The 12,638-nt window shown below is 42.9% G+C and overlaps 2 protein-coding genes across 2 annotated transcripts in view; both read left to right on the top strand.

The window, feature by feature from the left end:
• Window positions 1-10,182, top strand: part of TBPL2 (TATA-box binding protein like 2) — a 10,700-nt gene extending 518 nt beyond the window's left edge. Inside the window, 6 exon segments of the mRNA XM_035890741.1 lie at window positions 3,126-3,538; window positions 4,776-4,863; window positions 5,536-5,627; window positions 6,500-6,645; window positions 8,210-8,326; window positions 10,103-10,182. Coding sequence (XP_035746634.1) covers window positions 3,126-3,538; window positions 4,776-4,863; window positions 5,536-5,627; window positions 6,500-6,645; window positions 8,210-8,326; window positions 10,103-10,182 — 936 coding nt within the window.
• Window position 10,183: 1 nt separating this feature from the next.
• Window positions 10,184-12,638, top strand: part of ATG14 (autophagy related 14) — a 23,681-nt gene continuing 21,226 nt past the window's right edge. The window contains exon 1 of the mRNA XM_035890721.1: window positions 10,184-10,190. Within this exon, the coding sequence (XP_035746614.1) occupies window positions 10,184-10,190 (7 nt within the window). The remainder of the gene's footprint in view (window positions 10,191-12,638) is intronic.

Raw genomic sequence — 12,638 nt, forward strand, 5'->3', positions numbered from 1 at the left:
TGCCCCCCTGCCGCCAGCCCGGCCTTGAGGAGGGGAGTGGGGGGTTGTGATGGCCCAGGGCCGCTGGGAGCACGGGGGAGCCCCGGAGAGGCGCCCTGCTGGGGGAGGGCGCTCTCAGAAGAACGCTGCTGCCTTTAAACTCCTGCTGTGGAGCGCTGACCGTGAGGCCGGTCTGTGTACCCGGGGTGTGCTGGCACTGAGCGGGCAGGAGGCTCGGATCTGTTCGTGCTGGTTGGTAAATGTTTGCAAAAATATTTTTTTTTTTTTTCATATTTAGAATAGCCCTCCTGGACTCAGGTGGTTGGGGAGACAACAGGTCCTTTGCAAGGTCTAGGCCCCGGCTCTCCACTTATTTCCCACCCTGTGGAGGGGAGCGGGCTCTGGGGAGCGCAGGAGCAGGGTGTGGGTGCAGGCTGAGGTAAAGAACGTGAGAGCACCCCGATTTCTTTCACCCTGCCACAGGCTGGAGCAAACCCCTGCGGACAGCCCTGCCGAGGGCAGGTGAAAGCCTCAAAAGGGGCTGGGAGAGGGCTGGACTCTACAGCTGAGCATCGTCTTTACCCATCAACACAACTTTTTTTACTTGTGTCCCGTTGTAAACTATTTTTTCAGCTCAGAAAATGGTTTTGGCACAGGCTGTTTAAATCTGGAGACCTCCTAGTGGCAGTCAGTAAAGCCCTACAAATATGACCCTATAAAGAATATAACACGGTGAGGTATAACCAGGGTTTTACAAAATCTACTGAGCTTTTTGTATTTCAGGCTTGCTGGCATACTTGATAATAGCAGATGTGTGAGATATCACTGCAGAAAGGAAAAAAAAAAATCTAAGTCTGTTGTTTAAAGCAGCTGGATTTGATTTACGTGTACCTGGGTTGCAGGGATTCCTGCAGTGGAAGCAAAAATGGCTGTTTCCCCTCAAGCTGCCCCAAACTTGGTGATCTCAGGCAGGATCTATGTGTGAAATCTCCTTCCTGGAGCTGCTGGGAGATGTCCAAAGCTATGCAGTTGAGGGGGGCCTTCAGTGAAGTTAATTAACCTAGAGTCTATAGCAATAACCCTTGGCAGCCAGCCCAAGGTAAACATGGTCTTGTGCCCCCTTCACAGCCTCCAAGCATCTGTCTGACAAGAAGATGATCTTCCCCAGCACTTAACCCTGTAGGGGCTTTTTCCCACACCAGCTGTATGGAAACTTGATGAGAAAGAAACAGAAGGCAAATCTTCTTATTTACTTTATGCAGTTCGCTTTCTGTTGCTTTTCTCGATTTGTTTATTGGCTTCCAATATTCCAAGCTATTTATTTAATGCTTCCAGCCTCATATACCACCCACTTTTTTCATCAGCTTCCTCCTTTAACCTATGGCAAAAACTGTGTGAGTAGTCCTACAGGCTTGCAGTGATGAGGCTTTTTTGGTACTGTCTTCTCTGCATCATGGTTCATATAAAACTTTCCTAATTATCTCCTTAGCCTTAGTCCCCTGGAGGCCTTGCAGAGGCTGGTTTAATGCTTCCAGCCTCATATACCACCCATTTTTTTCATCAGCTTCCTCCTTTAACCTATGGCAAAAACTGTGTGAGTAGTCCTACAGGCTTGCAGTGATGAGGCTTTTTTGGTACTGTCTTCTCTGCATCATGGTTCATATAAAACTTTCCTAATTATCTCCTTAGCCTTAGTCCCCTGGAGGCCTTGCAGAGGCTGTGCCTTCCTTCCCCTGTTGCTAACTTGAAAAATGCCTATTTTAAACAGATACATTTTAGCTATTCCATAGTATATTGTTATTTGTATCTGACCTCTTTTAATTGTCAGGTAGTGCTCTTGGATCCCGTTTTCTAAAGAGTCAAGGGGTTAAGGAGTACCTAGTCTTACCTGATAGTATTCTGCCCCAAATGATCTCATGTGAGGCTCTGCATCTGGAAGTTAGTTTTAGAAGCAGTTTTGAACCTAGGAGTTCATGATGCTTTCAGAGCTAGACCTGATCACATCTGTATTCAAGCTAGTAAGGGTTCTCTGGGAGGATTTGTCACTCAGTAAGAGTTTTCCAAGCATCTACAGGCAAATAAATATACTGCAGAGTAGCAGCAGTGATCTCCCCGTGTGCATGGCTGCGTTGCTAAGTGAGCTGATTAGCACAGAACACAGAGCAGCGCTAGCTCAGGGCTGAAAAGCGCTGATCTGGAAACCCTGCTCTCGATGGAGCTCAGGCAGTCGCTGCCAACTCAAGGCCCTCTGTCTTGTGCACCATTCCCTGTTCTGATTTGTGCTTGGACTTTTCAACTCCTTTTGGCTCTCAAGCTCACAAATGCCTAAATGAACACAAAACCTCTTGTATGGATCATCTAGTCCAAGCTGTTGCCTGCTGTGAGTATTGGCAGAAACCACCTTCTTGGAAGATGCTTTCCATTAACTAGAGGCTTATGCCCTAATGGATAAGGGAATAAATCCTCTCCTAAACTCTTGCCTCAATATTACGATGCCTTTTAAATAGCCCTTAATAATAAATAGATGATAAAGAAGGACATCAGTATGCAAGAACTTGCTTGCAGATGTGTTGTGTGCTGGATCTGGGAAAGAAAGTGACTGTGTCTTGCTTAATTTAGTCTGGTGACCTCCAGCAGCTGAAAGAATAAACTGCTGGTGATCCTGTGAGCTGCTGCCCTCTGTTGCACAAATCCAACACAACACTGACACTGTCCCCTGGTAGGAAAGAGAGGAAATAATACAGGGAATAGGAGTTAAAGCTGGCCAGAAAATGCCAGCTGCCTTGCTTAGAAAAAAATTCCTGAGCAGTTATGTTGGTTACATGCATACCTGCAGCACAACAACAGCTGTGAAGGGCAAAGCGCCACCATGGTTCCTCCGGTCACTGCTGAAGGTGTATAGTATTTCTCAGTTTGTGGTATTACAGGAGTACTCTAGACTGCCTCTGAAGTGTGGTGGGAATATGCGTATCTCTGCTACAGAAGTTATCTGTATTTCTATATGCTGATAGGCAAGCCAACAAGATGCTTTCCAATCTTAAGACTCTCCTTTGCTATGATATGTACGGGGGGAAAATGATTTCAACTCCTCATCGAGTGGCATATTAATCTTGATTTAGTCTCCCAGTTAAATGTTTTAATACAAGATCCTTAATGACGCTTTTTCTTAATTCAAGGATGACCTCTCGACTAGTCCTCAGCTGTTTGCTCCCATGAGCCCTTATGATGTAGACCTTCCAATTCAAACAACTGAAGATGTGTTGTTCAGTTCGCAATTTAATCAGCCCAAAGAGCTTCCAACAGACTTCTCTGCTGTGGATCTCAGCTTTCTTCCAGATATTACACAAGATAACAAAGAACAAGATCTATCTGAAGATGGTCATGAAACGCAAAAAGAGCTTGATGGGTCAATATCAAGAAATGAGGACAACTTGTCATATCCAGATGCAACTCAACCATCTCTGGAAGCATCTGGTGTGTGTCCTCCTCTGACACCGATGACTCCTATGACCCCGGTGACACCTGCATCAGAAAGCTCTGGCATAGTTCCTCAGTTACAGTAAGTTTATGTATGTATTATCTGGCATACATTATAGTTATAGTTTTGCTTAAACTGCAAGGTACTGCTGATTTCTCACTTAGAGAATGTAGCAATTGTGGCTTGGTCTTAAATAAACCCACTGAAAAAACTAGAGCATATCTGGCATACATTATAGTTTTGCTTAAACTGCAAGGTACTGTTGATTTCTCACTTAGAGAATGTAGCAAGTGTGGTTTGGTCTTAAATAAACCCACTGAAAAAACTAGAGGGGCAGTTATCCTCCTTTAAGAGAGGTGGAGCAAATGAACTGACAATATTTGAAAGCAACTGGATGCTGTGCTGATCAGTGCAATACAAAAATGCAAATAGCACAGAACAATGCCCAGCTTAGCAAAACACGGGAGAGTGGACTTGATAAACACACTGGACAAGTATCTGAAATGCCTCTGGCTTGTTAAGGGGGAAAAGTCTCTTCAGGGAGACAGGAGATGAAGCCTCTCAATGGGGGAAGTGTTTGGTAGAAATTGTCTGTGTACTGCTAGTTACTTCAGTCTGCAAAATGAAAAGACAAATAATACTTGAAAAGGAGGATTTCTTCTAGCAAGGAGAATGTTAAGGATGACGGCAGGCATCTAAAGATGTCAGGCTGCTTTTCTGAGTGCAGAACCAGTCTGAACTGAGCAAGGGAAAGGGGTGTGAAATCCTGGCCTTGCTAAAAGATCCTGTCTAGGCTAGAGCAATTATGGAGTAGTTATACCTGTAGAGAATAACATACCCTTACCTAAGGCCAGGTTGGATGGGGCTCTGAGCAATCTGATCTAGTTAGCAGTGTCCCTGCTCACTGCAGGGGGGTTGGACTAGATGACCACTAGTGGTCCCTTCCAACCCGAAACATTCTATGATTCTATGATTCTATGATTCTAACTTGAGTGCTGTAGTAACTCTGTAAACACTCAGTAATGGTTCAATTCAAAGCTCTGAAAGATTTCAGTGATGTAGTTATTGGAAGACAAACTTAGCATTCAGGGACTAATAATTTTGTACCTTGTTATAGCTCAGAAACTGTAATTTTAGTATTGCATTACTTAAGTTTTGCCAAAAGTAGCTTAATGCTACAGTGGGAAAGAAGCAGGCAGGAAATTAATTGATGGCAATTATTAATTGGAGTGTGACTTCACATTAAGTTAATAATGCTGGGGTTTGGCTCTGCGGTGACTTGCTTTTGCAGTAAGAAAATTCCTCTCTCATTCCTTAGGAATATAGTGTCAACTGTAAACTTGGCTTGTAAACTAGATCTGAAGAACATAGCTCTGCATGCCAGAAATGCAGAGTATAACCCAAAGGTAAATCTTAAGGACTTTTAAGCTTTACCCTCTCATTCCCCTTTCTCAGTGCTGCTGGATTCTAATGTACAGATTCACCATGAGCTTTGTCCCTTTTCTCAGTGCTGTCTTGGCCCTTAGGAGAAAGTGATAAAATTCTGTACCTTGGGCCTGTTAAATTAAAAGAAATATAGAGGACCTCGAGATTTTTTTTTTTTTTTTTTTACACTAAAGCCTTGGCAATGAGATGTTACCAAGCTGTTTAAGAAAGGAGATGAACTCTCCTACCTGTGGCCAGCTACCTCCATCTAAAAGGGCTTAGGCAGCCCTCACTGGGGGAATTAAAACTTTTGGCTGAATTAGAGAATTTCTGGAGTCAGACTGGTATTGCATGATACTTGCAGCAAGTGGCCTAGACTGTAGAAACTTACTGGGAATAGATTGGGTTTCTGTAAGTGACTCCAGAGTGCTCAACAAAATGTAAGGGGAAAGGCAATGGTCCTGTGACTGTAGTCTTAAGCCCCCTGGTCCTAGGGGAGTGGAAAATAACTTCAATGTGGTAAATAAACACTTTACAAAGGAAACGTGTGCTGCGTTGAGCTTTTAAAGTGATAATTCTTGAAAGAATGAACAGAAATACAGTAGTGGCTAAATCACTCAGCTGGACTGTGAGGTCTTCCTTCGAATTTGTAGAGGTTTGCTGCTGTGATCATGAGAATCAGGGAACCACGAACAACAGCCCTCATCTTCAGTTCAGGAAAAATGGTCTGCACAGGAGCAAAAAGGTAATTTTTTGTTTTTCTTTCCCTCTAAAGGTCTGGGTCCTACAGCTATGCTTATATTCTGATGAAAAATGTCAGAAAACTGTGTTTAAATCATCTAGCAAAGGGCTGTCATAATTTCAAGAAAAAATGAAGCACTGGTATTGAAAAATGTCTGTCTTCCTTCAAGATGACAGTTTAGTAACTACTAAACTGCGTGCTTCTGTCCCTGCATATAGATTGAGCTGAGCAGACATTAGCAGAAAAGCTGCTAAAATGCCCAGGAATTGTTAAGGGGTTATTTGCATTTCTCTCCGACTTTAAAGTGGATTAGGACATAACTTGTGTCTGTCAAGTCTCTCTTCAGTGTCTGTGTTCACCAATCAACACATCTGCCTCTAGAGAAAATGGGAATTGGAAAAAAGCAAATATTATTTCTGTGCTTTGAAGCTCTTTTCCTCAAGTTCAGCAGCTGCCTTGATTTTTATGTCCCTAAACCGTCAACGAGATAATGCATTAACTTACAGCTTAGGAGACCTCTTGTCCAACCCATACCACCACCCAACTTAGCTAGATGATTGTACTGGTGTCTGCGGTCTACCTCATGGATCAGCTCTGAGAAGCTGTTGTATGGAACTGAGAAAAAGAAACCTGTGAAGAGGGGAACTCCTGGGTGCTCCAGTGGGCTCAGACAGACCACAGGAAAGTGAATGACAAAGTGCCTCTTCCTTTCAGCTCACTGAAGTGGTTCTGGGGATTGGGGCTTGCTATTTTAAGCAGTAGCATATCTTTTTCTGGAGGACAGATTAGCATGGTGGTGGCTCTAAACTGACTCCAGCTTGAGAGCAGAAGAAAGCACTAATCAAAGCTGCTTTCCCCTTCTGCTCTTCCTTCAGTGAAGAGCAATCCCGGCTCGCAGCCAGGAAGTATGCGCGTGTGGTGCAGAAGCTTGGGTTCCCTGCCAAGTTCCTGGACTTCAAGATACAGAATATGGTTGGGAGCTGTGACGTGAGGTTCCCCATCCGGCTGGAAGGCTTGGTTCCATGCAACGCCAGAGTCTTTGTAAGCTGCCAACAAACTCAAATTCTGAGGCTGTACAAGCCTGGCAAAAGATAGTAATAATTAACTGGATACTGAATATCGAGTGTGTCGTCTTGCTCACCAAAAGACGTGCTCACTGACTCAGCAAGCGTGAAGTGGCTGTAGATGCTGTGTGTTGCAGAAGATAAACCTTACTATCTTCATTGCAATAACTCCCGTTCTGAGTGGTGTGCAGGCCGAAATGACCCTCTGCATCATTGCCAGGACGACATACAGCAGCCAGCAGTAAAGCTTCCAGTGCTTGAAACTGTGACTGCTGCAATTCAACAGCGACGGGCTCTTCTAAATTGCCCTCCTGTGTGTTGGTCACTGCTTTCTCCTTGCAGGAACACCATAACCTCCAGCTTTAGAAACCCTGCAAGCTGAGAGCATGCTACACAAATGTTCAGTCACTTCTGGGGTAAACTGGATGCACAACAGATCCAGTTAAGATGAAGGGCTGAAGAGCTGCAAGAAGCTCCTGGGTTCTTTGCTCAGCTGGTTAATGAAGACATTCTCTCTTGTAAAAGCTTTCTTTGCCTGGTAATACTGTTGTTGGACACGCTCTTCAGTGTTGCTGCATATCAGCAATGTGCACCAGAGATTTTCATTAACCTGAGCAATGTCAGTGAGGAGAATTTTCCTGGTCTCATTGCCAAGTGCAGTATCAAACCTTAGTGGGTATTTTTCTTCACTGCAGACCAGTGTCTGGTGTTGGTTTCCACCAACAGGAAAATAAGCAGTCTTGACTTCAGGTTTAACTAGAGCAGCTCTTAAGCTACTTGAACCTGCTCTATGCCCTTGCTCCATTGTGAACCTTTTAATACTAAGTGGGCTGCTTAACTCCCATCAAATTAGATGCCTATCTGCAAGGATAAGGTTTCTAAACTTCAGGCATGAAGCCAGACTCCAGCTGCAAAATACAGAACTTAAAATATGGTATGTTTCTGGGATATTGTTTCCGTTCTTTGTCTGGATGACTATTAGCCATCAATTTATAATAAACCTGTTGTTGAGTGATGGGCATGCTGTGCCTTCAAGATGGGCTTGTTCAGAACTAGTTATGGCCACCGCTGAGGAAAGGATGAAGATTTCAGCACTGACAAAATCAAAATTCAGTTTTCTCTCTTATTAGCACTGCATTTAATATTTTGCATTTAATTTGGGGACTAATATATATATTAAAGATTCTCTTGGCTGTCATCTTAGTTGCACAAGATGCTTCCTGATAAGGGCTCTCTGCAGACTAAGAAGGATTTGAGTACTGTTTGAAAATTACAATAATGGTTTTGATGCTATGAAAAATCAGATTCACAAGGGGCTCAGAAGTCTTTGAAAGTAAGCATGAATGAACTCCTACCAGCTCCAGATGGGATTACCAGGTTTTTCTTGGAGATGTCTAAAACCTGACCTGCCTTTCTCTGGGTAGCTAGCTAAAGTCTGTGGGATTAATGACTCTATTGTTAGTATAATTAAAGAGCACTTTATGCATACAACATTGAAACAGTATTTGCATGTTTCTAATATTACCTGCTTGCTTTTAAACAGCTATGAACCTGAACTATTTCCTGGCCTTATTTATAGGATGGTCAAACCAAGGATAGTGTTGCTTATCTTTGTGTCAGGAAAAGTTGTGCTGACTGGTAAGTGGTCTCCCTCTGTATGTCTGTAATCAAGTGCTACCACACTTTCTGAGAAAGCATTTAAATTGAACAGTAGCTAAACTAATATCTTGCCACAGTAAAGCCGCTCGGTGACCTCTTTTTAATGCCTACTGCTGATTATGTTTTCTGCAGATAATGGTATTGTTGAGCTAGAATCTTGTATTGCTTCATATAGTGTCTCAGATTTCCATGTGGTTAAACTTGAGTATCTTTATTCAAAGTATAATTCCATGTGTCAATGTACAGAATCCCAACAGGATGCTGACATGCTAGCAACTACTCAGTCTCTTAAATATGAATATCACAATAAGCAATTTAAAATTGCTTGGACAGGAAGCAAACTTCTTAAACCACTTTACTGACAACATTTAGCGGGGATTATTAGAGGAAAGGGTGGAGATCGAAGAACTTGTTCCAAACTGTTTGGCAAAATACTCGTGAGGCAAAAGCCTTCCTGAGTAAGTGTGCTCAGCAGATACCTGTACCTCAGAGCCTATGTCAAAAAAAAAATCGAATTCCTGAGTGCATGTTCCTAATACATCTTTTGTAAAGCTCATTAAAATACTTTTATTCAGATGTATTGAAAGGTAAATAGTCTTTGTTCCCAGAGGACCCGAATGCTGTACGTATATTCACAAAGCAGTTCTGAGGTACGTGAAAGATGAAAGAGAAGTGCCTGCCTTTAGCCAGAGATTCTTACAATCGTAAATCATGAATGAGCTCAGCTGACTGAAGAATGGGGCACTCTGTACAAAGCTTAAACGCTTCCCCCACCTTCTCCTTGGGTCCAGTAAAATCATACTGGCCTGTTCCATTCCTCTGATACTTGCATTTCTGGGTACGCTAATTGCAACACCGAGTGTGCAGCAGGCCCAGAAGGACTAAGGCAAGTCCTTCTCTGTGAACACTGGGCCCAGCTGTAATGACAAAACTGAAATTTGCTGAGCTGCGAGGGGTTTTTCTTTTTTCCCCTCATCAAGAAAGGAACTTCACTTTTGAAAGTAAAAGTTGTAGTAATGCAGATGAATTAGTCATGTCCAAGTGTGTTCTGAGGCAAAGATTTAAATGTTCCTCCTGAGTGCCACTTAATCAACTACTACTTCATTTAAATGCATTTTTTTTTTTTTGTAGCTAATGTTTTTTGCACTAGCATGGTAGAGTAGTGTCACTGTCAAGGAATGTTCCTGCCTACTGCAGTACAGTTAGCGTACCAGACTTGGTATTAAAGATTTGCTTGCAGTAACATGGAAAATTTGAAATCACAGGAGCCCTAACAAAGCTTAAAAATAAAAATGCTCCTCCTCAGAACTGGAGGGGAGTTCTCAAACTGTGGATCCAACTTCCAGTATTGAAATAAATGCCCTTCACTTGTTTCTATCTTTCCACTTACCTTAGCAACAGGCAGAGCTCTTACTGTTAAGCAGACAATACCATGGTTCTCAGGTTTGGGGTTTTTTTTTCCCCAAGTCAATGTTTTTTTTTTTTACCTGTCAAGAGTAGCCAATTGCTGGGTTGGTTCCACAGATTAAACAAAACTAGTCTAGTCTTAAAGCAAAGCAAGCTAGAAATGGCTCTTTGAGTTGGTGGAAGTACGATAGAAATTCTGCCTTAAACTAATAGTAAGTTTCTCTTAAACTCCTGTGTTTCTTCATGGTTTGTAACCTTATCATTAGGTTTGAGTTGCATCCAGTTATTGTCAACACTGTTAAGAATTAACCTGGTGGTTTTTTTTTTTTTCCCTAAATGTCTTTCTAGGAGCAAAAGAGCGTTCTGAAATCTATGAGGCATTTGAGAACATCTACCCCATTCTAAAAGGTTTCAAGAAAGCGCCATAACATGGCCCGTAAAGCAACTAAGAATAATCCATGGGTTTGTATTGCTATGCATGGAACAGAAGCAAGGCCATTCCTGGACCCAATGGTACAGCTGTGGATTATGAAGCAAAGGATGCTATTCTGAATGCTATAAATGCTGATGCCTTCCTATACTTTGTGAAATGGTTTTTTGCTTTCAGATTAGCTGTCTGTAATCCATTTGAGTTCTGACAACTGCTGTCAAGCTGAAAAATTTGCCACATGAATGTACTTAATAGAATGCATATTAAGGTGGCACTTCTTATTATTTCCTATTACGAAATACTTTATTTTGTAATAGGAAACCACGTGTCTTTTCCCTTGTTGAACAAGGGAATCCACCCTGCACTTCAAACTAGCTTTATCCAAATCCTCAGCTTTAAGTGTACTGAAACCTGGCTCCTGCAACATTGTGTTTTCATGTTTAAACTCAAAATATATTTTTGCCTATTATACAGCTTACAAAATCCAGCATGACTTGATGTCACTGTTCTGAAGACAGTGATTGTAGAGGATATACACCAAATCCCTCTGATCCTACCGGTTGGATAAACTCCTATGTGTAAAGGTGTTGGTACTCCCTTCACAGAGAAGACACTCAGGGCCCCTGACCGTGCTAGAACATACCTAGAAAGTCTGTGGGTGGAGGGGTAACTAAGCAAATTACCTGATCTGTCATAACACAAATCAGGTTTTAACAAAATGCTACCCACTTGCATTCCTGAAGTCCCCTCAGATGATGGGATTTTGTTGCTTGGCCCAGACAAAAACATGTTGGTTAGGAACTGCTTTTAAAATGGGCTCAAGGACAACACAGTCTTGTACTTTTATGTTTTATCTCCAAGTGAACTCAAGGCTTCCTTTGCAAAAGGGGTCCTGCTCAGACTGGTGATGTGACTTGGAACAGTGTGAAAATTACCCTGTTCTGGTACCTCCTGTGATTCCCTGGAAGCAAGGGGTGGTTTTTTGGGGGGTTGGGCTTGGTTTTTTGGGGTGTTTTTTTTTCTTCCCAGGACAGGGCTTTGGTGCTGATGGGGTTTGTCTTGTGTCCTCCCTTTGTTTTCTGCTGAAGATGGGCCAGATCTGTCAGGGAATTCCCTGAGCCACTAGAGGTTGCTGTTAGATGACTTAAGCGTAACCCAGGCCAAAAGCTATCCCCGTCCTTCTCGATGGAAATGTACGGTATGGGCAATGGCTTCATGTGCGACAGGGCGTTATCGTCTTGCCGGTCTTAGTTTTGCTGTCACAAGTTTATTTCTGATTCGGTGAGGATGTGATTTCAACCTCTGTGTCTGTGATATGTCTCACGAGTGCTTCTGTAACTCTGCTCCTCTGGAAAAAGGTTTGAAAAGCTTCATGCACTTCCTTACGATAAACTGGTCTTAACTATGTTATCAGTTCCTTTGTCACAGTCAAACCATGGATTTCCACACTCAAATCTATTCTAAACAGAGGCTTACTTTTCTGTTTGTTTTCCAATGCTGTAGACTTTCCACAGCTACGGGCTGGACTCTTGTTTGCCCTGGAGCTGTAAAAGCTGATAAGCTTGACTTACAATAATCTTTTGCAAGTGAAAAACAACCTGCCCTTATTGGGATGCTGGAAAAAGTTTATTTAAGATGACCCCTCTTCAAGAAATTGCTTTTTAATTAAGAGCTTAGCCACATAATTTTGCCAGTGAAGTTAATGCTCTTTAAAAGTGTAGATAAAGTCTTAAAGATAAGAAATGGGCTCTGTGCCTTTTCACTGTGCTACTGATAACTTTGCTGTGGTAACTCTTGTCTTAAAAACAACTACCTCGGTTCTACCTACATAGTGCTGTTCATGCTAGTGTTTTGTAGCACTTAAATACACCAGGAAGCGCAAACAATATAGGGTGGGATTCTCTTTTTTTTTTTTTTTTTTTCTCTTTTTTTTAACTGGGACTTCTTTTTTCAAGGGGGTATTGCTTTAAGTTATTCTGGCTTCTGTGGACTGTTTCTCTTCTAATTGCCCAGTGTTTCCAGAGGACTGGCTTCTAGATACTAGTTGATCATACCCATTTAACTCCTGAGGCTGGGGTGAGGAAACCTGCTAGCCTGTTGCTCTTAAGGATGCGTGTGGATGCTTGTCACTTTTCTTATACAAGTTCTTATTATAAATATAACCCCAAGGGACTGACTTTGAGGGGTATATGCAGTCCAGGCGGCAGTGGTGTTGGCTGGCTATGGCACAGCCCACCCCCCCCTTGGGACCGCTGTGAGGATAACTGCCCTTGGAGCCCCACCGCCCCCCTGCTCCTGGTCCGGGTGTCCTACCCGGGGCCGTGAAGCGCTGCCCCTCCTGGGTTAGAGACCAGCACCGGGTTCACAGGGACCCCCGGGAAGCCGAACGCACCCACCCTGCTTACAGCTGCAAGGGTGATGGCAGACCTGCAGTGCGTGCGCTCTACTTCTTTT

This window comes from Egretta garzetta, unplaced genomic scaffold, assembly GCF_000687185.1.
Source record: "Egretta garzetta isolate BGI_Z169 unplaced genomic scaffold, ASM68718v1 scaffold3, whole genome shotgun sequence".
In the NCBI taxonomy this organism is placed as follows: domain Eukaryota; kingdom Metazoa; phylum Chordata; class Aves; order Pelecaniformes; family Ardeidae; genus Egretta; species Egretta garzetta.